The sequence below is a fragment of the Cyanistes caeruleus genome, chromosome 34, assembly GCF_971803275.1.
Source record: "Cyanistes caeruleus chromosome 34, bCyaCae1.hap1.1, whole genome shotgun sequence".
NCBI lineage: Eukaryota > Metazoa > Chordata > Aves > Passeriformes > Paridae > Cyanistes > Cyanistes caeruleus.
In genome coordinates this window covers 1442497-1469805 of record NC_141735.1, presented here as the reverse complement: position 1 = coordinate 1469805, position 27309 = coordinate 1442497, and the positions used below count along the sequence as shown (strand labels likewise).

Below are 27309 nucleotides of genomic sequence, written 5' to 3'. Positions count from 1 at the left end.
CCCCAGAGACCCCAAAAACACCCCCAAAACCACCCCAAAACCTCCCAGAGTCCCCAAAACCATCCCAAAACCACCCCAAACCCCCCCAAAAACCACCCCAAACCCACCAAAACCATCCCAAACCCCCCAGAGACCTCAAAACCCCCCCAAAACCTCCCAGAGTCCCCAAAACCATCCCAAAACCATCCCAAAACCCCCCCAAAAACCATCCCAAACCCCCCAAAAATACCCCAAAACCCCCAGAGACCCCAAAACCACCCCAAAAACCACCCCAAACCCCCTAAAACCATCCCAAAACCCCCCCAAAAACCACCCCAAACCCCCCAGAGACCCCAAAACCCCCCCAAAAACCACCCCAAACCCCCCAAAACCTCCCCAAAACCCCCAGAGACCCCAACCCCCCCCAAATGTTGCACAAAACCTCAGAACCACCCAAAAGCCCCAAATTTTCCCCATTTTGGCTCATCCGGCCCCTCCCAAGAACCCCAGAAGGGGCTGGGATTGGGGAGGGGTCTCGGGGTGACCCCAAAATCCCCCAAAATCCCCCAAAATCCCCCCAAATCCCCCCAAAATCCCCCCAAAATCCCCCCCAAATCCCCCCACTCACCTCCTCAGCCTCATCCTCCCCCCAGAGCCGGACCAGCCCCGACTCCACCGCGGTGACGACGGAGCTGGGGGGGTTTGGGGGGTCAGGGGGGGATTTGGGGGGGTCTGGGGGGGTTTGGGGACCCCCCCGAGCGGCTCTGACCCATCCCCCACCCCCCAAAACCTTCCAAGGAATCCCTGGACACCCCCAGATCCCCCCCCAGGACCCCCCTAAAGACCCCTCAGAGACCCAGGAGCCCCCCAAAACCCCTCAGGACCCCCCCAAAAACCCCTCAGGACCCCCCCCAAACCCCTCAGGAGCCTTTTAGCACCCCCTCAAACCCCTCAGAACCCCCAAAATCCTCTCAGGACCCCCCCAAAAACCCCTCAGAACCCCCAAAACCCCTCAGGACCCTCCAAAAATCCTCTCGGGATCCTCCCAAACCCTCCCAGGACCCTCTCAGGATCCCCCAATTCCTCTCAGGACCCCCAAAAACCCTCTCAGGACCCCCCCAAAACCTCTCAGAACCCCCCCAAAAACCCCTCAGGACCCCAGAACCCTCAGGTCCCAAACCCTTTCAGGACCCTCCCAAAACCCCTCAGGACCCCCCAAACCCTCTCAGGACCCCCTCAAATCCTCTCAGGACCCCCCCAAACCCTCTCAGGACCCCCAAAAACCCCTCAGGACCCCCCCAAACCCTCTCAGAACCCCCCAAACCCTTTCAGGGCCCTCTCAGGACCCCCCCAAATCCTCTCAGGACCCCCCCAAACTCTTCAGGACCCCCAAAAACCCCTCAGGACCCCCCCAAACCCTCTCAGAACCCTCTCAGGACCCCCCCCAAACCCCCTCAGGACCCCCCCAAACCCTTTCAGGGCCCTCTCAGGACCCCCCCAAACCCCTCAGGACCCCCCCGACCCCCCCGGACCTGCCGAGCACCCCCAGCCCGCAGAAGGCGCCGTCCCCGCCGGGGCAGAGCCGCGTCCCGGTGAATTTTCCCTTCTCGGTGCTGAAAACGCTGAGGGAGCGATCCAGACACGCCACGAGCAGCTGGGGGGGGCCCGGGGGGGGTTCAGGGGGGGCTCCGGACACCCCCAGACCCCCCCAGACCCCCCCAAACCCCCCCGGGCTCACCTCGGTCTGGGCGGGGTCCCCCCAGGCCAGGGCTGAGACCCCCCGGGCCCGGCTCAGCCCCGGCCCCCCCGCCTGGTTCGAGGCCTCTTTGCGCTGCAGGTTCACCCCTGGGGGGGCGAGCGGGGGGTTTTGGGGGGCTTCGGGAACCTCTGAGACCCCCCCCCCAAAATCACCGGGAGCCCCCTCCCCACCAAAGGCCGCAACCGCGGGATCCCCCCCGGGAACACCCCGGATCACCCCGAAACCTCCCGGGAACCGCCCCGGGGCCCCCAAAACCCCTCCCCAACCCCTCCTGGGACCCCTCAAACCCCCCCGGGACCCCCAAAACCCCTCCCCAGCCCCTCCTGGGACCCCTCAAACCCCCCCGGGACCCCCAAAGCCCCTCCCCAACCCCTCCTGGGACCCCTCAAACCCCCCCGGGACCCCCAAAACCCCTCCCCAGCCCCTCCTGGCCTCCTCAAACCCCCCCGGGACCCCCAAAGCCCCTCCCCAACCCCTCCTGGGACCCCTCAAACCCCCCCGGGACCCCCAAAACCCCTCCCCAGCCCCTCCTGGCCTCCTCAAACCCCCCCAGGACCCCCAAAGCCCCTCCCCAACCCCTCCTGGGACCCCTCAAACCCCCCCGGGACCCCCAAAACCCCTCCCCAAACCCCCGGGGCCCTCCCAGCCACCCCCGGGACCCCCCAAAGGCCCCTCCCGGTGCCCCGGAACTCCCTCAGAACCCCCCGGATCCCCCTTGAGGGCCCTCCCTGACCCCCCAGCCCCCTCCCGGAGACCCCCCCAAGCCCTTCAGGACCCCCCCCCACCTTTAAGGGCTCCGGTTTCCGCCCCCACCCACACGTGAAACAACCGCGCGGGCGCCGCCATCTTGCCGCGCGCCGGTCCGCTCCTCCCGAGCGCTCCGGACCGGGAACCTCGAACGCGGCCGGACCGTTCCGGGCAGAAAAGTTCCGGGCAGCTCCCGGCATCCCTCGCGCCGGGCTCATTTGCATAACCACGCCCCTCGTGGGCGTGGCCGGCCCCGCCATGGCGGAGCGGGAGGAGCGGCGTTTCGTGGAGCTGCCCCGGGACTCGGTGAGGCTCATGGCGGAGAGCGCCGGGGTGGAGCTCAGCGATGAGGTGGCGGCGCTGCTGGCCGAGGATGTGTGCTACCGGCTGCGGGAGGCCACGCAGGTACCGGGGACGGGGCTACCGGGGGTACCGGGGCTACCGGGGTTACCGGGGTTACCGGGGGTACCGGGGGTACCGGGGGTTACCGGGGTTACCGGGGCTACCGGGGTTACCGGGGGTACCGGGGGTTACCGGGGGTACCGGGGCTACCGGGGTTACCGGGGGTTACCGGGGTTACCGGGGGTTACCGGGGGTTACCGGGGGTACCGGGGGTGCTGGGGCCGGTTCCCATCCCCGGTTCCCATTCTGGTTTCCCATTCCCGTTCCCGGTTTTCCATTCCCATTCCCCCCGTTCCCCATTTCCCATCCCCGGTTCCCATTCCCGTTCCCGTTCCCATTCCCGTTCCCGGTTCCCATTTCCATTCCCATTCCCGGTTCCCGTTCCCGTTCCCATTTCCATTCCCGGTTCCCTTTCCCCATTCCCGGTTCCCGTCCCCATTCCTGTTCCCATTCCCGGTTCCCGGTTCCCGTTCCCGTTCCTGGTTCCCGTCCCCATTCCCGTTCCCCATTCCCGGTTCCCGGTTCCCGTTCCCATTCCCGGTTCCCGGTTCCTGTTCCCATTCCCGTTCCCATCCCCGGTTCCCGTTCCCGTTCCCATTCCGGTTCCCATCCCCGGTTCCCATTCCCGGTTCCCGTTCCCATTTCCATTCCCGGTTCCTGTTCCCATTCCCGTTCCCCATTCCCGGTTCCCGTTCCCCATTCCCGGTTCCCGGTTCCCCATTCTCATCCCCGGTTCCGGTTCCCGTTCCCAGAACAGTTCCCAGTTCCTCAAGCACACCCGGCGGCGCCGTCTCACCGTGGAGGATTTCAACCGAGCGCTGCGGTGGAGCAACGTGGAGGTGGGGACAGGGGGGGGACATTGGGGACACCGGGGGGACACCGGGGACAATGGGGGGGAGACACTGGGGGCACCGGGGACATTGGGGGGAACACCGGGGGGACGTGGGGGGGACACCAGGGACACCGGGGGGACACCAGGGACAATGTGGGGGAGACACTGGGGACACTGGGGACATTGGGGACATTGGGGACATTGGGGGGGACACCGGGGGGACACCAGGGGGACAGGGGGGGACATTGGGGACACCAGGGACACCAGGGACAATGGGGGAGACACCGGGGGCAGACACTGGGGACACTGGGGACACCAGGGGGACACTGGGGGGCACTGGGAGGTGCCAGTCCAGGGTTGTTGCTGGGGTATCCCCAATGTCCCCCCAATGTCCCCAATGTCCCAAATGATGTCCCCAATGTCCCTGCAATGTCCCCAATGTTCCTCAACTGTCCCCAGTGTCCCCCCAATGTCCCCAATGATGTCCCCAATGACGTCCCCCTGTCCCCTCAATGTCCCCCCAATGTCCCCCAGTGTCCCCACTGTCCCAAATGACGTCCCCAATGTCCCCTGCTGTCCTCAATGTCCTCAATATCCCTTCAATGTCCCCCAAAATGTCCCCTCAATGTCCCAAATGTCCCACCAATGCCCCCCCAATGTCCCACCAATGTCCCCCAATGTCCCCTCAATGTCCCCAATGTCCCCCCATTGTCTCCACTGTCCCCAATGATGTCCCCAGTGTCCCAAATGATGTCCCCAATGTCCCCTCAATGTCCCCAATGTCCCCAATGTCCCCCCATTGTCCCCACTGTCCCCAGTGCTGTCCCCAGTGCTGTCCCCAGTGCTGTCCCCAATGTCCCCAGTGCTGTCCCCAGCGCTGTCCCCAGTGTCCCCAGCGCTGTCCCCAGTGTCCCCAGTGCTGTCCCCAGTGTCCCCAGTGTCCCCAGTGTCCCCTGCATGTCCCCAGTGTCCCCAATGTCCCCCCATTGTCCCCAGTGTCCCCTGCATGTCCCCAGTGTCCCCTGGATGTCCCCAGTGTCCCCAGTGTCCCCAGTGTCCCCAGTGCTGTCCCCAGTGTCCCCAGTGTCCCCAGTGTCCCCTGGATGTCCCCAGTGCTGTCCCCAGTGTCCCCAATGTCCCCAGTGTCCCCAGCGCTGTCCCCAGTGTCCCCAATGTCCCCAGCGCTGTCCCCAGTGTCCCCCCAGTGTCCCCAGTGCTGTCCCCAGTGTCCCCAGTGTCCCCAGTGTCCCCAGTGTCCCCAATGATGTCCCCACTGTCCCCAGTGCTGTCCCCAGTGTCCCCAGGATGTCCCCAGTGTCCCCATTGTCCCCTGGATGTCCCCAGTGTCCCCAGTGTCCCCAGTGCTGTCCCCAGTGTCCCCAGCGCTGTCCCCAGTGTCCGCAGTGTCCCCAATGTCCCCAGTGTCCCCAGTGTCCCCAGTGTCCCCAGTGTCCCCAGCGCTGTCCCCAGTGTCCGCAGTGTCCCCAATGTCCCCAGGCCGTGTGTGGCTGTGGCTCCCAGGACTCGTTGCCGCTCCGGCCGCTCCGCGAGGGCGATTTGTTCTTCCCCGAGGACCGCGAGGTCAACCTGGTGGAGCTGGCACTGGCCACCAACATCCCCAAGGGCTGCGCCGAGACCGCCGTCAGGGGTGGGACCCCAAAATACACCTGGGACCCCCAAAATATCCCCTGGGACCCCCGAAATACACCTGGGACCCCCAGAATAACCCCTGGGACCCCAAAATATCCCCCTGGGACCCCGGAAATACACCTGGGACCCCCAGAATAACCCCTGGGACCCCCAAAATACACCTGGGACCCCCAAAATATCCCCCTGGGACCCCGGAAATACACCTGGGACCCCCAAAATACACCTGGGACCCCAAAATACACCTGGGACCCCCAAATCCTGCCCTGGGACCCCCGAAAATACACCTGGGACCCCCGAAATACACCTGGGACCCCCAAAATAACCCCCTGGGACCCCCAAAATACACCTGGGACCCCCAAAATACACCTGGGACCCCCAAAATACACCTGGGACCCCCCAAAATAACCCCTGGGACCCCCAAAATACACCTGGGACCCCCGAAATAACCCCTGGGACCCCCAAAATACACCTGGGACCCCCAAAATACACCTGGGACCCCCGAAATACACCTGGGACCCCCAAATATCCCCCTGGGACCCCAAAATATCACCCTGGGACCCCAAAATATCACCCTGGGACCCCAAAATATCACCCTGGGACCCCAAAATAACCCCCTGGGACCCCAAAATAACCCCTGGGACCCCCGAAATATCCCCTGGGACCCCCAAAATATCCCCCTGGGACCCCCAAATATCCCCCTGGGACCCCCAAAATACACCTGGGACCCCCGAAATAACCCCTGGGACCCCAAAATACACCCTGGGACCCCCCAAAATACACCTGGGACCCCCGAAATAACCCCTGGGACCCCAAAATACACCTGGGACCCCCAAATCCTGCCCTGGGACCCCCCAAAATACACCTGGGACCCCCCAAAATACACCTGGGACCCCCGAAATAACCCCTGGGACCCCCGAAATACACCCTGGGACCCCCAAAATATCCCCTGGGACCCCAAAATATCACCCTGGGACCCCAAAATAACCCCTGGGACCCCAAAATACACCTGGGACCCCCAAAATACACCTGGGACCCCCAAAATATCCCCCTGGGACACCAAATATCCCCCTGGGACCCCCAAAATAACACCCGGGACCCCCGAAATAACCCCTGGGACCCCAAAATACACCCTGGGACCCCCCAAAATACACCTGGGACCCCCGAAATACACCTGGGACCCCCCAAAATATCCCCCTGGGACACCAAATATCCCCCTGGGACCCCCAAAATACACCTGGGACCCCCAAAATATCACCCTGGGACCCCCGAAATAAACCCTGGGACCCCAAAATATCCCCTGGGACCCCAAAATATCCCCTGGGACCCCCGAAATACACCCTGGGACCCCCAAAATATCCCCCTGGGACCCCAAAATATCACCCTGGGACCCCAAAATAACCCCTGGGACCCCAAAATACACCTGGGACCCCCAAAATACACCCGGGACCCCCAAAATAACCCCTGGGACCCCCGAAATAACCCCTGGGACCCCCAAAATATCCCCCTGGGACCCCAAAATACACCTGGGACCCCCAAATACACCTGGGACCCCCAAAATACACCCTGGGACCCCAAAATACACCCGGGACCCCCAAAATAACCCCTGGGACTCCCAGAATACACCTGGGACCCCCAAAATATCCCCCTGGGACCCCAAAATATCCCCCTGGGACCCCCAAAATACACCTGGGACCCCAAAATACACCTGGGACCCCCAAAATATCCCCCTGGGACCCCCAAAATACACCTGGGACCCCAAAATAACCCCTGGGACCCCCAAAATACACCTGGGACCCACAAAATAACCCCCTGGGACCCCCAAAATAACCCCTGGGACCCACAAAATACACCTGGGACCCCCGAAATAACCCCCTGGGACCCCCAAATATCCCCTGGGACCCCCAAATATCCCCCTGGGACCCCAAAATACACCTGGGACCCCCGAAATAACCCCTGGGACCCCCAAAATATCACCCTGGGACCCCAAAATAACACCTTGGGACCCCCAAAATACACCTGGGACCCCCAAAATACACCCTGGGACCCCAAAATAACCCCTGGGACCCCTGAATCCTGCCCTGGGACCCCGAATCCCCCCTGGGAGCCCCCAGCCCCCCCAGCAGGGTGGGGGTCTCAGCCCCCCCTGTCCCGCAGTTCACGTCTCCTACCTGGACGGCAAAGGGAACCTGGAGCCGCAGGGAGCAGGTGGGGAGCGACCCCCGAGACCCCCGGGACCCCCGAGACCCCCTGAGACCCCCGGGACCCCCGAGACCCCAGAGACCCCAGAGACCCCTGAGACCCCCGAGACCCCCCCCGAGACCCCCAGAGACCCCCCCCGAGACCCCCCTGAGACCCCCCCGAGACCCCTGAGACCCCCCAAGACCCCCCCGAGACCCCCGAGACCCCCTGAGACCCCTGTGACCCCCAGAGACCCCCTGAGACCCCTGAGACCCCCTGAGACCCCCCAGACCCCCGAGACCCCCCTGAGACCCCCCGAGACCCCCAGAAACCCCCTGGGACCCCCCTCACACCCAGAGACCCCTGGGACCCCCAGAAACCCCCCTGAGACTCCTGGGACCCCCCCAGGACCCCTCCCCAGCCATGCCCGGGTCCCCCCAAAGCCCCCTGAGACCCTCAGGACCCCCCCCCCAAAACCCCCCCAGGACACCCTAAAATCCCCAGGACCCCTCCCCAGACACCCTCAGGCCTTCACCCCCAAACCCCCAGACCCCTCCAGACCCCCCCAGATCCTCTCAGGACCACCCCAGACCCCCCCAGACCCCCCCAGACCCTCTCAGGACCCCCCAGACCCCCCCAGACCCCCCCCAGGACCCCCCAGACCCTCTCAGGACCCCTCAGACCCCCCCGAGACCCCCAGACCCCTCCAGACCCCCCCAGACCCTCTCAGGACCCTCCCAGACCCCCCCAGACCCTCTCAGGACCCCCCAGACCCCCCAGAGACCCCCCCAGACCCCCCCAGACCCCCCCAGACCCCTCCAGACCCCCCCAGACCCCCCCAGGACCCCCCAGACCCTCTCAGGACCCCTCAGACCCCCCCAGACCCCCCCAGGACCCCCCAGACTCACCCCAGACCCTCTCAGGACCCCCCAGACCCCCCCAGACCCCTCCAGACCCCCCCAGACCCCCCCAGACCCCCCCAGACCCTCTCAGGACCCCCCCCAGACCCCCCCAGACCCCCCCAGGACCCCCCAGACTCACCCCAGACCCCCCCAGACCCTCTCAGGACCCCCCCAGACCCTCTCAGGACCCCTCAGACCCCCCCGAGACCCCCAGACCCCCCCAGACCCCCCCAGACCCTCTCAGGACCCCTCAGACCCCCCCAGACCCCCCCAGACCCCTCCAGACCCCCCCAGACCCTCTCAGGACCCCCCAGACCCCCCCAGACCCCCCCAGACCCCCCCCAGACCCCCCCAGACCCCCCCAGACCCCCCCAGAGGAGATTTTTGGGGGGTCTCTCCCCTCCCCGTGCCCCCGCAGTGCCCAGCGCCGTCTCCTCGCTCAGCGACGATCTCCTCAAGTATTACCAGCACGTCACCAGGGCCGTGCTGGGCGACGACCCCCAGCTCATGAAGGTGGGTGGGGGGGCTGGGGAGACCCCCCTGGGGGGGGGGCTGCTCCCCCCTGACCCCCCCCGACCCCCCCCGACCCCCCCCAGGTGGCTCTGCAGGATCTCCAGAGCAACCCCAAAATCGCGGCGCTGCTGCCCTACTTCGTCTACGTGGTCAGTGGGGTGAGTCGGGGGGTCCTGGGGGGTCTGGGGGTCCTGGGGGGGTCTGGGGGGTCCTGGGGGGGGTCTCCAGGGGGTCTGGGGTGAGTCTGGGGGTCCTGGGGGGTCTGGGGGGTCCTGGGGTGAGTCTGGGGGGTCCTGAGAGGGTCTGGGGGTCCTGGGGGGGTCTGGGGTGAGTCTGGGGGTCCTGGGGGGGTCCTGGGGGGTCTGGGGGTCCTGGGGGGTCCTGGGGGAATCTGGGGTGAGTCTGGGGGTCCTGGGGGGGTCTGGGGGGTCCTGAGAGGGTCTGGGGTGAGTCTGGGGGTCCTGGGGGGGTCTGTAGTGAATCTGGGGGGTCCTGGGGGGTCTCCAGGGGGTCTGGGGTGAGTCTGGGGGTCCTGGGGGGAGTCTCCAGGGGGTCTCCAGGGGGTGAGTCTGGGGGGTCCTGAGGGAATCTGGGGGGTCCTGAGAGGGTCTGGGGTGAGTCTGGGGGGTCCTGGGGGGGTCTCTGGGGGATCTGGGGTGAGTTTTGGGGGTCTTGGGGTGAGTTTAATTCTGGGGTTGGGGTTAATCCTGGGCTGGAGGCTCCTCCTTGGAGATGCTGAGACCTCTCCAGACCTGCCCCAAACCCCCCAAATCCCTCCAAACCTCCCCCAAACCCCCCAAACCTCCCTCAAAATCCCTTCAAACCCCCCAAACCCCCCCAAACGTCCCCTAAAACCCCTTCAAGATCCCCAAACCTCCCCCAAAACCCCCCAAACCTCCCCCAAAATCCCTTCAAGACCCCCAAACCTCCCCCCAAATCCCTCCAAGACCCCCAAACCTCCCCCAAAATCCCTTCAAGACCCCCAAACCTCCCCCAAAATCCCTTCAAGACCCCCAAACCTCCCCCAAAATCCCTTCAAGACCCCCAAACCTCCCCCAAAACCCCCCAAACTTCCCCCAAAATCCCCAAACCCCCCCCAAATCCCCCCCAAACCTCCCCCAAAATCGCTTCAAGACCCCCAAACCTCCCCCCAAATCCCTCCAAGACCCCCAAACCTCCCCCAAACCTCCCCCAAAACCCCTCCAAGACCCCCAAACCTCCCCCCAAAATCCCTTCAAGACCCCCAAACCTCCCCCCAAATCCCTTCAAGACCCCCAAAACCCCCCCAAACCCCCTCCTTCCAACCCTCCCCGCAGGTCAAATCCGTCAGCCACGACCTGGAGCAGCTGAGCCGGCTGCTGCACCTGGCGCGGAGCCTGATCCAGAACCCGTTCCTGTGCCTGGGCTCGTACTCGTGCAGTTTGGTGGCCTCGGTGCTCTACTGCGTCCTGGAGCCGCTGGCCGCCTCCATCAACCCCCTCAACGACCACTGGACCCTGCGCGACTACGCCGCGCTGCTGCTGGGCCGCATCTTCTGGTGGGGAGGGGGCTCCTGGGGGGGGGGGGCGGGGGTCTCCGGGGGGGTTTCCGGGGGTCTCAGCGCCCGCCTGTGCCCGCAGGAGTCACGGGGAGTTGGTCAGGGGGCTTTACCAGCAGATCCTGCTCTCGCTCCAGAAGGTTCTGGCGGATCCGGTGCGGCCGCTCTGCTCGCACTACGGGGCCGTGGTGGGGCTGCACGCGCTGGGGTGGAAGGTGAGGGGGGGTCTTGGGGGGGGTTTTGGGGGGGCTGGGGGGTATTCAGGGGGGTCCTGGAAGGGTTTGGGGGGTCTCAAGAGGGTTTGGGGGATATTCAGGGGGGTTTGGGGGGGTTTGGGAGGGTCTCAAGAGGGTTTGGGGGGTATTCAGGGGGGTTTGGGGGGGTCTCAAGAGGGTTTGGGGGGTATTCAGGGGGGTTTGGGGGGGTCTCAAGAGGGTTTGGGGGGTATTCAGGGGGGTTTGGGGGGGTCTCAAGAGGGTTTGGGGGGTATTCAGGGGGGTTTGGGGGGGTCTAAAGAGAGTCTGGAGGGGCTGGGGGATATTCAGGGGAGTTTGGGGGGGTTTGGGGGGGGTCTCAAGAGGGTTTGGGGGGTATTCAGGGGGGTCCTGGAAGGGTTTGGGGGGGTCTCAAGAGGGTTTGGGGGGGTCTCAAGAGGGTTTGGGGGGGTCTCGAGGGTTTGGAGGGGTCTCAAGAGGGTTTGGGGGGTATTCAGGGGAGTTTGGGGGGGTTTGGGGGGGGTCTCAAGAGGGTTTGGGGGGGTCTTGAGGGTTTGGAGGGGTCTCAAGAGGGTTTGGGGGGTATTCAGGGGGTCCCATGGAGGGGTTGGGTGGTCGGGGGGTGGTCCCAGACCGTGTCCCCCCCCGCAGGCGGTGGAGCGGGTGCTGTACCCCCACCTGGCCATGGCCTGCTTTGGGAGGGGTTTTTGGATGGGGGTCTGGGTGGGGGGTTTTGGGGTGTTTGGGTGGTCGCTGGGTGGTCCTGGGCAGGTTTTGGGGGGTCCCAGACCGTGTCCCCCTCCGCAGGCGTTGCAGCGGGTGCTGTACGCCCACCTGGCCATGGCCTGCTTTGGGAGGGGTTTTTGGGTGGGGGGTTTTGGGGGGTTTTGGGGTGTTTGGGTGGTCCTGGGCAGGTTTTGGGGGGTCCCAGACCGTGTCCCCCCCCCGCAGGCGGTGGAGCGGGTGCTGTACCCCCACCTGGCCATGGCCTGCTTTGGGAGGGGTTTGGGTGGGGTTTGGGTGGGGGGTTTTGGGGGGTTTTGGGGGGTTTGGGTGGTCGCTGGGTGGTCCTGGGCAGGTTTTGGGGGGTCCCAGACCGTGTCCCCCCCCCGCAGGCGGTGGAGCGGGTGCTGTACCCCCACCTGGCCACCTACTGGCCCAACCTGCAGGCCGTGCTGGACGATTACTCCGTGTCCAACGCTCAGGTCAAGGCCGATGGCCACAAAGTCTACGGAGCCATCCTGGTGAGGGGCTGGGGGCGCGGGGGGTTTCGGGTGGGGGTCCCGCACCCCTTCACCCCCCCCTGACATCCCCCCGTGTCCCGCAGGTGGCCGTGGAGCGGCTGCTGAAGGCCAAGGCTCAGCAATCCCCGGGATTTGGGGGTCCCGAGGGGTCCCCCCGGCACAGCCCCCGCGGTGCGGAGCCCCCGAACCCCGAGCCGGGCTTTGGCCGCCCGTTGTTACCGGGGGGCGGCGGGGGCGCCCCCACCGCCTCCTCCTCCTCTTCCTCCTCCTCTTCCTCCTCCTCCTCCTCCTCCTCGCCGCTCTCGCCGCCGCCGCCGTCGCTGCGGGACATGTACCGGGAGCTGTACGATTTTTTCGGGGACAGCCTGGCCGCTCGCTTCGGTACCGGAGCCCCCGCCGAGCCCCCGAGCCCCCCGGGCGCGGCCGAGGGCGCCCGCAAGGAGCCCCCGGGCGAAGGAGCCGCCCGCAAAATGCCGCAATTGACCAACGCCACGGTGAGCCCGAGGGACGAGGAGCCTCCCCCGGGCCGGCCCGCCCTGCACCGAGCCCCGGGACCCCCGCCCCGGCCCCGCGGGACCCCCCGCACCCCCTCCGGTCACCGGCCCGGGGCTCGGGACGTGTTCCAGAAGTGTCGGTTCGCTCCTCGGGGGCCTCCCCGCTTCAGTTTCGTGATCGCGGGGCGGCAGACGGGGCGGCGCTGCCCCGGCCGGAGGTTCCAGACGAGTTTCCCGCAGCCCCCCGGGGCCGCGCTGGGCTCCCGGTACGCGCAGCGGCTCCCGATGATCGGCCGGACCGGCCGCGCCCCGCGCCGCTGGCCACGGGCCGAGTACTCGCTGCTGCTGCTGCTCTGAGCCCCCCCGGATCCACCCCTGGGACCCCCAAATCCACCCCTTGGGACCCCCGAACACCCCTGGGATCCCGAAATCGTCCATGGATCCCAAAATCTCCCCCGGGGGTTCCCAAATCTGGCCCTGGGGACGGGGGCTGGAAACGGGCGGTGGGCGCTGGATGGGGTGAGATGGGCAGTGAAGGGGGCCCGGTGGGCAGTGAGGGGTCACTGAGGGGTGTCCGGTGGTCACTCAAGGGTGTCCGGTGGTCATTAAAGGGTGTCCGGTGGTCACTGAAGGGTGTCCGGTGGTCACTGAAGGGTGTCCGGTGGTCACTAACGGGGTGTGGCGGTCCGTAAGTGCTGTGGTCAGTGATGGGATGTTGTCAGTGCGGGTGTTGTCAGTGCCGGCTGTTGTCAGTGCAGGTGTTGCCAGTGCGGGTGTTGTCAGTGCGGGTGTTGTCAGTGCCGGCTGTTGTCAGTGCGGGTGTTGTCAGTGCGGGTGTTGTCAGTGCCGGGTGTTGCCAGTGCGGGTGTTGTCAGTGCAGGTGTTGTCAGTGCCGGCTGTTGTCAGTGCCGGCTGTTGTCAGTGCCGGCTGTTGCCAGTGCCGGGTGTTGCCAGTACCGGGTGTTGTCAGTGCCGGTGTTGTCAGTGCCGGCTGTTGCCAGTGCCGGTGTTGTCACCGGGTGTCCCCGGGTGTCCCCACCGTTTCCGGCGGTTGCTCGGTGCCGGTTCCCGCTCCCCCCCCCATTAAACCCCTCCGGGCCAGGCTGGAACGGATTTTACTGCAAAACCTCCGAGTGTCCAAAAGCGCCCCCCGCGGGGGTCTCCGCGCCCCCCGCCCCCCGCCCCAGGCGCTGCCGCACCATTTCCGGCAGAAAACTCCGCAGAAAGTGGAAAAACTCCTGGAAAAGCTGCGAGGGGGGGTCGGGCTGGAGGCGCAGCACAATTTGGGGGTCCCGGCGCGACCCCCCCGGGCGGGCGCTGAGCTGGAACCGGAGCAGCGGCTCGGGGGGAGGCCCGGGGGGGGTCCCGGTGTCCCCTCGGACAATGGCCTCGGTCACCGCCCGCTCCAGCGCCAGGGGCGACCCCCCGGGACCCCCGAAACCCCCGGGACCCCCGAAACCCCCAAAATCCCCGGAACCCGGAGCCGCCCCGGGACCCCAAAACCCCCCGGGAGCCGGAGCCCCCTCGGGACCCCGAAATCCCCCGGGATTCTGAGCCCCGCCAGGATCCGGAGCCCCCCCGGCATCTGGAACACTCCCGGGATTCTGAACCCCTCTGGGACCCCCAAAATCCCCGGGATCCGGAGCCCCCCCGGGATCCCCAACACCGCCGGGACCCCCAACACCCCCGGGATCCCGAACCCCTCCGGGGCCCGGAGCCCCCCCGGGATTCTGAACCCCTCTGGGACCCCCAAAATCCCCGGGACTCTGAACCCCCCCGGGGCCCGGAGCCCCCCCGGGACCCCCCAGCCGGAGGCGGCGGCGGAGGCGGCGGCGGCCCCGCCACACCCGGTACCAGACACAGCAGCTCCACCGGGCCGGCACCGCGGGGCCCCGGGGGCGCTTTGCGGGCGGGACCCCCGCCCCATCCGCGACCCCCTCGGGGAGGCGGCGCTTCCAGCCCGGCCCCGGGGCTCCCGGGACCCCCAAATCCCCCCGGGAATCGCCCGCCACTCCTTCCAGGTCACTCCCGGTTCCCGGTTCTGGCTCTCCCGGGTCCGGGAGCAGCTCCTCCTCGCCCCCCGGGGCTCCCGGGACCCCCAAACCCCGCTCCGGGTCACTCCCGGTTCCCGGTTCTGGCTCCGGGAGCAGCTCCTCCTCGCTCCCCGGTGCTCCCGGGACCCCCAAACCCCGCTCCGGGTCACTCCCGGCTCCCGGTTCTGGCTCTCCCGGGTCCCGGAGCAGCTCCTCCTCGCTCCCTGGTGCTCCCGGGACCCCCAAACTCCCCCCCGGGTCACTCCCGGTTCCCGGTTCTGGCTCCGGGAGCAGCTCCTCCTCGCTCCCCGGTGCTCCCGGGACCCCCAAACCCGGGTCACTCCCGGTTCCCGGTTCGGGCCCCCCCTCGGGCTCGCAGCCGCAGCCCAGCACCTCCGTGAGCACGAACCCCACGGCCGCGCACACCTCGCCCCGCGGGGCCCCCGGAGCCGGCACCGGGATGAGGAATTTCCCCCGGGAATCGCCGCCGCCCCCGGGCTGCAGCAGCCGCATCACGCCCCAGGGGCGGCCCCGCCGCGACTTCTGCCGGAACTCGGGGCCGCGACACAGGCGGGCGGCGTCGCGACAGCAGCGCACGAATCGCGACACCGTGCGCGCGGTGACGTTGGCGGCCACGTTGTGGCTGAGCTCGAAGGGGTCCTGCAGGGTCAGGGGGCCCGGGCGGAGCCCCCCGGGGGTCCCGGGCGGGGGTCGCGGCAGAGCTCGGCCCTCCAGGGGGGACAGGAGGAGCCCCCCCAGATCCAGGCTCCCGAAATAGGAGAAGAATTCGGCCAGGAGGGAGGCTGGGGGGGGGGGAAGGGGGCGGTCAGAGAGCTGAGACCCCTCAAAATCACCCAGAAACAATCCCAAAACAGCCAGAAACAACCCCAAAAATTACCCAGAAACAACCCCAAAAACCAGCCAGAAACAACCCCAAACAGCCAGAAACAACCCCAAAAACCACCCCCAAAACAGCCAGGAACAACCCCAAAAACCACCCCCAAAATCACCCAGAAACAACCCCAAAAACAGCCAGAAACAACCCCAAAAATTACCCAGAAACAACCCCAAAACCAGCCAGAAACAACCCCCAAAATAGCCCCCAAAACAGCCAGAAACAACCCCAAAACAGCCAGAAACAACCCCAAAAACCACCCCAAAAACAGCCAGAAACAACCCCAAAAATACCCCCCAAAAACACCCCAAAACCCACCCCCGAAATCATCCAAAAACCCCCCCGAAATTACCCAGAAACCTCCAAAACCATCCCAAAACAGACAGAAACAACCCCAAAAACAGCCGGAAATCCCCAAAATACCCCAAAAACAGCCGGAAACAACCCCAAAACAGCCAGAAACCCCCTAAATACCCCCCAAAACAGCCAGAAACAACCCCAAAATACCCCAAAATCACCCAGAAACAGCCCCAAAAACGCCCCCAAAACCCAGCGGGGTTTCAGGACCCCCAGTGGGATTTGAGCCCCCTCCTCCCTTTGAGGACCCCTCCCCAATTTGGGGACCCCACCCAGATTTGGGGACCCCCCCCCTCCGACTTCAGGACCCCTCCCCGATTTAGGGACCCCTCCCCAATTTGGGGACCCCACCCAGATTTGGGGACCCCTCCCCAATTTCGGACCCCCCCCCCTCCGACTCCAGGACCTCTCCCTGATTTAGGGACCCCTCCCCGATTTCAGGACCCCTCCCCGATTTAGGGACCCCTCCCCCATTTCAGGACCCCTCCCCGATTTCAGGACCCCTCCCCATTTTGGGGACCCCTCCCCATTTTGGGGACCCCTCCCCGATTTCAGGACCCCTCCCCATTTTGGGGACCCCTCCCCCATTTCAGGACCCCTCCCCGATTTAGGGACCCCTCCCCCATTTCAGGACCCCTCCCCGATTTCAGGACCCCTCCCCATTTTGGGGACCCCTCCCCGATTTCGGGACCCCTCCCCGATTTAGGGACCCCTCCCCATTTTGGGGACCCCTCCCCGATTTCGGGACCCCTCCCCAATTTCAGGACCCCTCCCCATTTTGGGGCCCCCCCCTCACCGGCGCTCTGGGTGTTGCCGCTGGGCTCCAGCTCGGCCGCGTCCCGGGGGAAGCTGCAATCCCACCCCCCAACCTGGGCACGGTCCCGGGCTCCTGCGGCCGACACGGGGAGAGGAGGGGTCAGGGACCCCCCGAAAGGGGCCGGGGGACCCCCGGGCGGGGGCGTGGGGAGGGGTCCCGGGTACCCGCGAGGTGCCGGAGGCGCCGCACCGAGGGCAGCACGGGGGGGCTGCGGCTCTGCAGGAACAGCACCAGCAGCAGCGTCAGAGCGTAATTGGTGAGGAGGGGTCCGCCCCCGGCCCCGTTCCCTGCGGGAAAAACGGGCGGGGGTCGTGCCGGGGGGGTCCCCAGGGGGCCGCGACCCCCCCCCCCCCCTCGCTGACCCTGCTGGGGTCGGGGCTCTGCTCAGCTCCCCCTCCCGAGGAGATTTGGGGGGGGTCCTTTCTGCTTTTGGGGGGGGTCCTCGACCCTTTTTGGGGGTCTCAGTCCATTTTGGGAGGGGTCTCCAGCCCCTTTTGGGGGTTCTCGACCCATTTTTGGGGTCCCAGCCCATTTTTGGGGGTTCCCAGCCCGTTTTTTGAGATTCCCAGCCCATTTTTTGAGGGTCCCCAGCCCGTTTTTGGGGGTCCCAGCCCAATTTTGGGGTCCCCAAACCCTTTTTTTGGGTTCCCAGCCCATTTTTGGTGGTCCCAACCCATTTTTGGGGTCCCCAGCCCATTTTTGGTGGTCCCAGCCCTTTTTTGGGGTCCCCAGCCCATTTTTGGGGTCCCCAGCCCCTTTTTGAGGGTCCCCAGCCCATTTTTGGGGTCCCCAGCCCGTTTTTGGGTGGTCCCAGCCCATTTTCGGGGGTCCCCAAACCCTTTTTTTGGGGGTCCCAGCCCGTTTTTGAGGGTCCCCAGCCCATTTTTGGGTGGTCCCAGCCCATTTTTGGGGTTCCCAGCCCATTTTAGGTGGTCCCAGCCCATTTTTGGGGTCCCCAAACCCTTTTTTTGGGTTCCCAGCCCATTTTTGGTGGTCCCAACCCATTTTTGGGGTCCCCAAACCCTTTTTTTGGGGTCCCCAGCCCCTTTTTGAGGGTTCCCAGCCCATTTTTGGGTGGTCCCAGCCCATTTTTGGGGTCTCCAGCCCCTGTCTGAGGGTCCCCAGCCCATTTTGGGGTCCCCAGCCCATTTTTGGGTGGTCCCAGCCCCTTTTTGAGGGTTCCCAGCCCATTTTTGGGGGTCCCCAGCCCGTTTTTGGGTGGTCCCAGCCCATTTTCGGGGGTCCCCAAACCCTTTTTTTGGGGGTCCCAGCCCGTTTTTGAGGGTCCCCAGCCCATTTTTGGGTGGTCCCAAACCCTTTTTTTGGGGGTCCCAGCCCCTTTTTGGGGTCCCCAAACCCTTTTTTTGCGGGTCCCAGCCCCTTTTTGGGGTCTCAGCCCATTTTTGGGTGGTCCCAGCCCCTTTTTGAGGGTCCCCAGCCCATTTTTGGGGTTCCCAGCCCCTTTTTGAGGGTTCCCAGCCCATTTTTGGGTGGTCCCAGCCCCTTTTTGAGGGTTCCCAGCCCGTTTTTGGGTGGTCCCAGCCCCTTTTTGAGGGTCCCCAGCCCGTTTTTGGGTGGTCCCAGCCCATTTTAGGTGGTCCCAGCCCCTTTTTGAGGGTCCCCATCCCGTTTTTGGGTGGTCCCAGCCCATTTTTGAGGGTTCCCAGCCCATTTTTGGGGTCCCCAGTCCATTTTTGGGGTCCCCATCCCGTTTTGGGGTCCCCGGGCCGTCCTGGGGAGGGGTCTCACCCGCCAGGCGCTGCCCCCGCGCCCAGAGCCGCACGGCGTAGCCCAGGGGCCGCACCCGGGGGTCGGCGTCGGCGCAGAGCCGCAGGAAACGGGTGTTGAACAGAGCCAGGCTGGGAAAACGGGGGAAAAACGGGGAAAAATGGGAAAAACGGGGGAAAACGGGAAAAATGGGGGAAAAACGGGAAAATCGGGGGAAAACGGGGGAAATAAACGGGGAAAATGGGAAAAAATGGGGGAAAAACGGGGAAAAACGGGGGAAAATGAGAAAAATGGGGGAAAAACGGGGGAAAATGGGAAAAACGGGGAAAAACCGGGGGAAATAAACGGGGAAAATGGGAAAAAATGGGGAAAAACGGGGAAAAAAAGGGAAAAAAGGGGGGAGAAATGGGGAAAAATGGGGGAAAAAATGGGGAAAAAATGGGGGAAAACAGGGAAAAATGGGGGAAAAAATGGGGAAATAAACGGGGAAAATGGGGGAAAAAATGGAAAAAAGTGGGGAAATAAACAGGGAAAATGGGGAAAAAATGGGGAAAATGGGGAAAAAATGGGGAAAAAAGGGGGGAAAATGGGGAAAAATGGGAAAAAAATGGGGAAAATGGGAAAAAAATGGGGGGAAAATGGGGAAAATGGGGAAAAAATGGGGAAAATGGGGAAAAAATGGGGGGAAACGGGGAAAAACGGGGAAAAACAGGGAAAAATGCGAAAAAATGGGGGAAAAACGGGGAAAAATGGGGGGAAAAGTGGGAAAATGGGGGAAAATGGGGAAATAAACGGGGAAAATGGGGAAAAAACAGGGAAATGATGGAAATAATGGGGAAAAAGGGAGAAAAAAGAAGAAAAAAAGGGAGGAGAGAAAGGGAAAGAGGAGGAAGAAGGGAAAGAAATGGGAAGGCGCCTCCCAGTTACCCCCAGTACCCTCCCAGCCCCCCTCCCAGTCCCTCCCAGTTGCTCCCAGTCCCACTCCCAGTACCCCCAGTCCCTCCCAGTCCCCTCCCAGTGCTCCCAGCCCCCGTCCCAGTCCCTCCCAGTCCACTCCCAGTTGCTCCCAGTACCCCCAGGCCCCCCTCCCAGTGCTCCCAGTCCCTCCCAGTCCCTCCCAGTTGCTCCCAGTCCCTCCCAGTCCCTCCCAGTGCTCCCAGTCCCTCCCAGTCCCTCCCAGTTGCTCCCAGTCCTCTCCCAGTTGCTCCCAGTCCCTCCCAGTTGCTCCCAGTCCTCTCCCAGTTGCTCCCAGTCCCTCCCAGTTGCTCCCAGTCCTCTCCCAGTCCCCTCCCAGTGTTCCCAGTGCCCTCCCAGTGCTCCCAGTCTCTCCCAGTCTCTCCCAGTGCTCCCAGTGTCTCTCAATGCTCCCAGCCCCCCCCCAGTCCCCTCCCAGTCCCCTCCCAGTGCTCCCAGTCCCCCCAGTCCCCTCCCAGTCCCTCCCAGTCCCCCCCCAGTCCCTCCCAGTCCCCCCCAGTCCGGTACCGGTTGTCCAGGCACACGTCTCCGGCCAGTCCCGACTGTTTGTGGCTGAATTTGACCACGGGCCGCCGGGCCCCGGGCACGGCCCGGACCCCCCGGACCCCCGGCACGCAGCGCCGCAGCACCGCGCCCACCAGAGCCAGCAGCTGCTCGGGGGGGGCCCCGCGCCCCAAAAGGGACCCCCCGCACCCCAAAAGGGACCCCCCGGGCTCGGGGGATTCACCCCCCGACAGGGAACCCTCGGAGTCGGAGCCCGAGGGAGGAGCGGCCTCGTCCCCTGAAAGGGACCCGTCCAGGGAGGGGTCTCTGTCCCCCAAAAGGGACCCCTCGGACCCCAAATGGGACCCCAAAAGAGACCCCTCGGACCCCAAATGGGACCCCAAAAGGGACCCCTCAGACCCCAAATGGGACCCCTCGGACCCCAAAAGGGACCCCTCGGACCCCAAATGGGACCCCTCGGACCCCAGAAGAGATCCCTCGGACCCCAAATGGGACCCTCTGTCCCCCAAAATGCACCCCTCGGACCCCAAAAGTGACCCCTCAGACCCCAAAACGGACCCCTTGTCCCCCAAAACGGACCCCTTGTCCCCCAAAAGGGACCCCTTGTCCCCCAAAAGGGACCCCCCGGACCCCAAAAGGGACCCCTTTATGGGGGGGTCCTTGTCCCCCAAACGGGACCCATTGGGAGGGGGGTCCCCATCCCCCAGCAGGGTCCCCTGGCTCTGGGGGTCCCCATTTGGGGTCTCTGGGCTCTGGGGGTCCCCATTTGGGGTTTCCTGGCTCTGGGGGTCCCCATTTGGGGTCTCTGGGCTCTGGGGGTCCCCATTTGGGGTCTCCCGGTTTTGGGGGTCCCCATTTGGGGTCTCCTGGCTCTGGGGGTCCCCATTTGGGGTCTCCTGGCTCTGGGGGTCCCCATTTGGGGTCTCTGGGCTCTGGGGGTCCCCATTTGGGGTCTCCCGGTTTTGGGGGTCCCCATTTGGGGTCTCTGGGCTCTGGGGGTCCCCATTTGGGGTCTCTGGGCTCTGGGGGTCCCCGTCCTGGCCCCCCAGCTCCAGGTGCAGGTCAAGGTCGCAGCCGTGGACGTCGAAGCCGTTGACGGAGGAGCCGTAGGGGACAACGGAGCAGCCTGGGGGGGACACGGGGACAGGTGGGGATGGGGGAGGACAGGTGGGGGACACACCTGGACACACCTGGGACACGTCACACACACCTGGACACACCTGGAGCACACCTGGATCACACCTGGACACACCTGGGACATGTCACACACACCTGGACACACCTGGATCACACCTGGGACATGTCACACACACCTGGACACACCTGGAGCACACCTGGAGCACACCTGGGACATGTCACACACACCTGGACACACCTGGATCACACCTGGATCACACCTGGGACATGTCACACACACCTGGGCACACCTGGAGCACACCTGGAGCACACCTGGGACACGTCACACACACCTGGACACACCTGGAGCACACCTGGGACATGTCACACACACCTGGGCACACCTGGAGCACACCTGGATCACACCTGGGACACGTCACACACACCTGGACACACCCCTGGACACACCCGGACACACCTGGGGTACATCACACACCCCCAGACACACCCGGATCACACCTGGACACACCTGGGGTACATCACACACCCGGATCACACCCGGGGTACATCACACACCCCTGGACACACCTGGGGTACATCACACACACCTGGACACACCTGGGGTACATCACACACCCCTGGACACACCCGGATCACACCTGGACACACCTGGGGTACATCACACACCCCTGGATCACATCCGGATCACACCTGGACACACCCGGGGTACATCACACACCCCCAGACACACCCGGATCACACCTGGACACACCCGGGGTACATCACACACCCGGATCACACCCGGGGTACATCACACACCCCTGGACACACCTGGATCACACCTGGACACACCTGGGGTACATCACACACCCCTGGACACACCCGGATCACACCTGGACACACCTGGGGTACATCACACACCCCTGGACACACCTGGGGTACATCACACACCCCTGGACACACCCGGATCACACCTGGACACACCTGGGGTACATCACACACCCCTGGACACACCTGGGGTACATCACACACACCTGGACACACCCGGATCACACCTGGACACACCTGGGGTACATCACACACCCCTGGACACACCTGGGGTACATCACACACACCTGGACACACCCGGATCACACCTGGACACACCTGGGGTACATCACACACCCCTGGACACACCCGGATCACACCCGGACACACCTGGGGTACATCACACACCCCTGGACACACCCGGATCACACCTGGACACACCTGGGGTACATCACACACACCTGGACACACCTGGGGTACATCACACACACCTGGACACACCCAGATCACAGCTGGACACACCTGGGGTACATCACACACCCCTGGACACACCTGGGGTACATCACACACCCCTGGACACACCCGGATCACACCTGGACACACCCGGGGTACATCACACACACCTGGACACACCCGGATCACACCTGGACACACCCAGACACACCCGGCCACACCTGGCCACACCCGGCCACACCCGGCCACCCCTGCCAGCCCCGGGGCGGCGCCGGCTGTTGCAGGTGAGCTCACCTGGGAAGAACTCGGTGAACACCTCCCGGATCAGGGCCAGCAGCAGCTCCCGCAGGCGGCGCTCGGCCGCGCTCAGCTCCAGAGCCCGCACCAGCAGCTCCAGCTGCGCCCCCACCTGCGGGAAGGCAAACTGGGAACACTGGGGACACTGGGGACACTGGGGACACTGGGGACACTGGGGACACTGGGGACACCGGGAACACCGGGAACACTGGGAACACTGGGGACACTGCGGACACTGGGAACACTGGGGACACTGGGGACACTGGGGACACCGGGAACCAACCCCCCACCTGCGGGAACACGGACTGGGAACACTGGGAACACTGGGAGCACTGGGGACACTGGGAACACTGGGAGCACTGGGGACACTGGGAACCAACCCCCCACCTGCGGGAACACGGACTGGGCAAACTGGGGACACTGGGGACACTGGGGACACTGGGGACACTGGGAACCAACCCCCCACCTGCGGGAACACGGACTGGGAACACTGGGGACACTGGGGACACTGGGGACACTGGGGACACTGGGAACACCGGGAACCAACCCCCCCACCTGCGGGAACACGGACTGGGCAAACTGGGGACACTGGGGACACTGGGGACACTGGGGACACTGGGAGCACTGGGGACACTGGGAACCAACCCCCCCACCTGCGGGAACACGGACTGGGAACACTGGGGACACTGGGAACACTGGGGACACTGGGGACACTGGGGACACTGGGGACACTGGGAACCAACCCCCCCACCTGCGGGAACACGGACTGGGTAAACTGGGAGCACTGGGAACACTGGGGGCACTGGGAGCACTGGGGGCACTGGGGGCACTGGGAGCACTGGGAATACTGGGAGCACTGGGAGCACTGGGAACCAACCCCTCACCTGCGGGAACATGAACTGGGCAAACTGGGCAAACTGGGAGCACTGGGAGCACTGGGAACACTGGGAATACTGGGAATACTGGGAGCACTGGGAACCAACCCCCCACGTGCGGGAACATGGACTGGGAACACTGGGAGCACTGGGAGCACTGGGAACAGCCCCCCCCACCTGCGGGAACATGAACTGGGCAAACTGGGAGCACTGGGACCCCCCCCTAAACCCCTCAAAACCCCCCCGAGAGCTTTGGGACCCCCCCAAACCCCCCCGAGAGCTTTGGGACCCCCCAAACCCCCCCAAAAAACCCAGGAGAGCTTTGGGACCCCCCAACCCCCCCCGAGAGCTTTGGGACCCCCCAACCCCCCCCCCCGAGAGCTCTGAGACCCCTCCCCACCCCCCCCGCCCCCCTCCCCGAGCCCCCCACTCACATCCTGGGCCCGGCCCAGCGCCTGCAGCAGCCCCGGGGGTCCCGGGGGGGTCCCGGGGGGGTCCCGGGGGGGCTCCCGGGGGAATTCCCGGTGCTCCCGGGGCCGCACCCGCAGCCGCCGCCCCCCCAGCAGGTGCCGGGGCTCCTGCAGCGCCCGCAGCCGCCCCGCGGCGTCGCGCAGCTCCACGATGGCAAACGCGCCCTGCGGGGACACGGCGACAGCGCTGTCGCGACATGGGCGGGGCACTATCGCGACACTGGAGCGACACTGGAGTGACACTGGAGTGACACTGGAGTGACACTATCGCGACACTGGAGTGACACTGGAGTGACACTGGAGTGACGCTGCAGCGACACTGGAGTGACACTATCGCGACACTGGAGTGACACTGCAGCGACACTGCAGCGACACTATCGCGACACTAGACACTGGAGTGACACTGGAGCGACACTGGAGCGACACTGGAGTGACACTATCGCGACACTGGAGTGACACTGCAGCGACACTGCAGCGACACTGCAGCGACACTAGACACTGGAGTGACACTGGAGTGACACTGGAGTGACACTGCAGCGACACTGGAGTGACACTGCAGCGACACTGGAGTGACACTGCAGCGACACTATCGCGACACTGGAGTGACACTGGAGTGACACTGGAGAGACACTATCGCGACACTGGAGTGACACTGGAGTGACACTGGAGTGACGCTATCGCGACACTATCGCGACACTGGAGTGACACTGGAGTGACACTATCGCGACACTATCGCGACACTGGAGTGACACTATTGCGACACTGGAGTGACACTGCAGCGACACTGGAGCAACACTATCGTGACACTGGAGCGACACTGGAGCGACACTATCGCGACACTGCAGCGACACTGGAGTGACACTATCACGACACTATCGCGACACTGAAGCGACACTGGAGTGACACTGGAGTGACACTGGAGTGACACTATCGCGACACTGGAGTGACTGCGTCGTCACACTACAGTGACACTGTCGTGACACTAGAGTGACAGTGTCGTGACACTGTCGTGACACTGTCACCACGCTATCGCGACACTGTTGTGACGCTAACACTGTGGTATCGTGACGCTGTAGTTGCACTATCGCGACACTGTCACCACGCTATCGCAACACTGTCACCACGCTATCGTGACAATTGTGACAATATCGTGACACTACAGCGATACCATCGCAGCACTGTTATGGCAGTGTCACCACGCTATCATGACACTGTCGTGACACTGTTGTGACACTGTCACCACGCTATCATGACACTGTAGTGACACTATCGTGGTACCATCGTGACACTGTCACTGCACTATCGTGACACCACTGTGACACTGTTGTGACTATCGCCCGCGGGAGGGGCGGAGGGAGCGCTGAGGGGACACCCAGGGCCACCAAATCCCTCCCAGGGCCACCAAATCCTCCCCAGGGCCACCAAATCCCTCCCCAGGGCCACCAAATCCCTCCCAGGGCCACCAAATCCCCTCCAGGGCCACCAAATCCCCTCCAGGGCCACCAAATCCTCCCCAGGGCCACCAAATCCTCCCCAGGGCCACCAGATCCTCCCCAGGGCCACCAAATCCCTCCCCAGGGCCACCAGATCCCTCCCCAGGGCCACCAAATCCCCTCCAGGGCCACCAAATCCTCCCCAGGGCCACCAGATCCTCCCCAGGGCCACCAAATCCCTCCCAGGGCCACCAAATCCCCTCCAGGGCCACCAAATCCCCTCCAGGGCCACCAAATCCACTCCAGGGCCACCAAATCCCTCCCAGGGCCACCAAATCCCTCCAGGGCCACCAAATCCCTCCCCAGGGCCACCAAATCCCTCCCAGGGCCACCAAATCCTCCCCAGGGCCACCAAATCCTCCCCAGGGCCACCAGATTCCTCCCCAGGGCCACCAAATCCCTCCCAGGGCCACCAAATCCCCTCCAGGGCCACCAAATCCCCTCCAGGGCCACCAGATCTCTCCCCCCCTCGCTTTTTCCCTCACTATCGCGATAATCGCGACACCCCCAGAGCCCCCAAAGCGCCCCCGGAGCTCCCGCGGGCTCCCAGCGCCCCTCCCCCACCCCACCCCGACTATCGCGACAATCGCGAGCCGCCCCTCCCCCCGCACCTTCTCCTTGTCCATCACGACTGTCGCGACATCCCCGAAGGCGCGGAAGTGGCGCCGCAGCCGCGCGGGCTCCGTGCCCCGGGGGAAGCCGCTGACGAAGAGGCTCCGCTGCTCCTGCGAGAGCCGCTCGGAACGGAGCCACCGGAGCCGCCGGTGCCGCTTCCCCGCCAGGTGCGACTGCAGGCTGGGACCTGCGGGACCGGGAACCGGGAACCGGGAATGGGAACCGGGAACCGGGAATGGGAACCGGGAATGGGAACCGGGAACGGGAACCGGGAATGGGAACCGGGAATGGGAACCGGGAACGGGAACCGGGAATGGGAATGGGAACCGGGAACGGGAACCGGGAACCGGGAACCGCCAGGTGCGACTGCAGGCTGGGACCTGCGGGACCGGGAATGGGAACCGGAACCGGGAACCGGGAATGGGAACCGGGAATGGGAACCGGGAACCGGGAATGGGAACCGGGAACGGGAACCGGGAACGGGAACCGGGAATGGGAATGGGAACCGGGCCCCGCCAGGTGCGACTGCAGGCTGGGACCTGCGGGACCGGGAACCGGAATGGGAACGGGAACGGGAACCGGGTATGGGAACCGGGAACGGGAATGGGAACGGGAACGGGAATGGGAACCGGGAATGGGAACCGGGAACCGGGAGAGAGACCCCCGGGAATGGGAACTGGGATCACTGGCACCGGGAGGGAGAACCGGGAATGGGAATTGGGGTAAGAGACCCCCCAGGATCGGTGCTTGGGGTCACCGGGCACGGGAGAGCCCCGCCGGTGCCGGTACCGGGGGTTATGGGGGAATGGGAGACCCCTCCCCACGCGAAAATTGGGGTCTTGGGAGACCCCCGGTCCCGTTAACCGGGGTGCCAGAGCCCCCCCGGTCCCGTTAACCGCGGTGCCAGAGCCCCCCCGCTGCCGTTAACCGCGGTGCCAGAGCCCCCCCGCTCCCGTTAACCGGGGTGCCAGAGCCCCCCCGCTGCCGGGAATTGAGGTCGTGGAGACTCCCCGGGCCCGGTAAAACGGCGTCTGGGAGCGCTCCCGGACACGGGAACCGGGGAAACACCGGAGCCCCCCGGGGTCCTTGAGCCCCCCGGTCCCGTTAACCGGGACCTCAGAGCCCCCCCGGTCCCGGGAATTGGGGTCCCGGAGCCCCCCCGGTCCCGGGAATTGGGGTCCCGGAGCCCCCGGTCCCTCACTCACGGTTGGCCGCGGTGATCTGGCACAGGCGGCAGCGGAAGCCGCCCCGGCGCAGCGGCTCCACGTCGGGATCGGCTGCCGGGTCAGTTCCCGGCACCGGGCCCGTTTCGGGCTCGTGGCTCGGGCCCGTGGCGGTGTCAGGGCCCGGGGCCGGCCCCGGTTCCATGGCGAGCCCCGGTTCCCGCGCGCCGTCCCTCAGCCACTTCCGCCGGAAGCGGTC

General features: G+C 65.1%; 3 protein-coding genes across 5 annotated transcripts in view; 1 reads left to right on the top strand and 2 right to left on the bottom strand.

Moving 5' to 3' along the window:
* WDR74 (WD repeat domain 74) overlaps window positions 1-2743 on the bottom strand; it is a 9441-nt gene extending 6698 nt beyond the window's left edge. Inside the window, exons 1-4 of one of the 2 annotated variants that reach the window (XM_086870953.1) lie at window positions 2524-2743; window positions 1718-1824; window positions 1512-1633; window positions 608-671 (exon numbers count right to left, since the gene is read on the bottom strand). In XM_086870953.1, the coding sequence (XP_086727079.1) occupies window positions 608-671; window positions 1512-1633; window positions 1718-1824; window positions 2524-2584 (354 nt within the window). In that variant the 5' untranslated portion in view covers window positions 2585-2743. The remainder of the gene's footprint in view (window positions 1-607; window positions 672-1511; window positions 1634-1717; window positions 1825-2523) is intronic. The other variant, XM_086870952.1, reaches the window with a different exon arrangement.
* On the top strand, window positions 2730-13319 carry TAF6L (TATA-box binding protein associated factor 6 like). Of its 2 annotated transcripts, XM_086870951.1 has the most exons (11): window positions 2730-2890; window positions 3640-3726; window positions 5217-5367; window positions 7524-7574; window positions 8868-8962; window positions 9046-9120; window positions 10279-10499; window positions 10582-10714; window positions 11830-11958; window positions 12042-12129; window positions 12729-13319. In XM_086870951.1, exons 1-11 carry the CDS (start codon window positions 2744-2746, stop codon window positions 13142-13144), a joined length of 1593 nt encoding a protein of 530 aa, XP_086727077.1. In that variant the 5' UTR covers window positions 2730-2743; the 3' UTR covers window positions 13145-13319. The 2 variants fall into 2 exon arrangements, with proteins under 2 accessions (XP_086727077.1, XP_086727076.1); XM_086870950.1 differs by having other exon boundaries at window positions 12042-12939.
* TUT1 (terminal uridylyl transferase 1, U6 snRNA-specific) lies at window positions 13186-27309 on the bottom strand. Its single transcript, XM_086870879.1, has 10 exons — window positions 27093-27309; window positions 25884-26074; window positions 23744-23944; window positions 22432-22546; window positions 19765-20887; window positions 18304-18413; window positions 16719-16841; window positions 16534-16626; window positions 14137-15288; window positions 13186-13256 (listed from the first exon to the last, which is right to left on the bottom strand). Exons 1-10 carry the CDS (start codon window positions 27253-27255, stop codon window positions 13186-13188), a joined length of 3342 nt encoding a protein of 1113 aa, XP_086727005.1. The 5' UTR covers window positions 27256-27309.

Excerpts from the sequence above, each read along its gene's own strand:
- TAF6L (XM_086870950.1), top strand. The coding sequence starts at position 2,744 with ATGGCGGAGCGGGAGGAGCGGCGTTTCGTGGAGCTGCCCCGGGACTCG. Across the intron at positions 2,891-3,639 it reads GGCTGCGGGAGGCCACGCAG|AACAGTTCCCAGTTCCTCAA; the intron begins GTACCGGGGACG and ends TCCCGTTCCCAG. Across the intron at positions 11,959-12,041 it reads AAGTCTACGGAGCCATCCTG|GTGGCCGTGGAGCGGCTGCT; the intron begins GTGAGGGGCTGG and ends CGTGTCCCGCAG.
- TUT1 (XM_086870879.1), bottom strand. The coding sequence starts at position 27,255 with ATGGAACCGGGGCCGGCCCCGGGCCCTGACACCGCCACGGGCCCGAGC. Across the intron at positions 22,547-23,743 it reads CGCTGGGCCGGGCCCAGGAT|GTGGGGGCGCAGCTGGAGCT; the intron begins GTGAGTGGGGGG and ends GCCTTCCCGCAG. Across the intron at positions 16,842-18,303 it reads GCGGGGGCAGCGCCTGGCGG|GGAACGGGGCCGGGGGCGGA; the intron begins GTGAGACCCCTC and ends TTTTTCCCGCAG.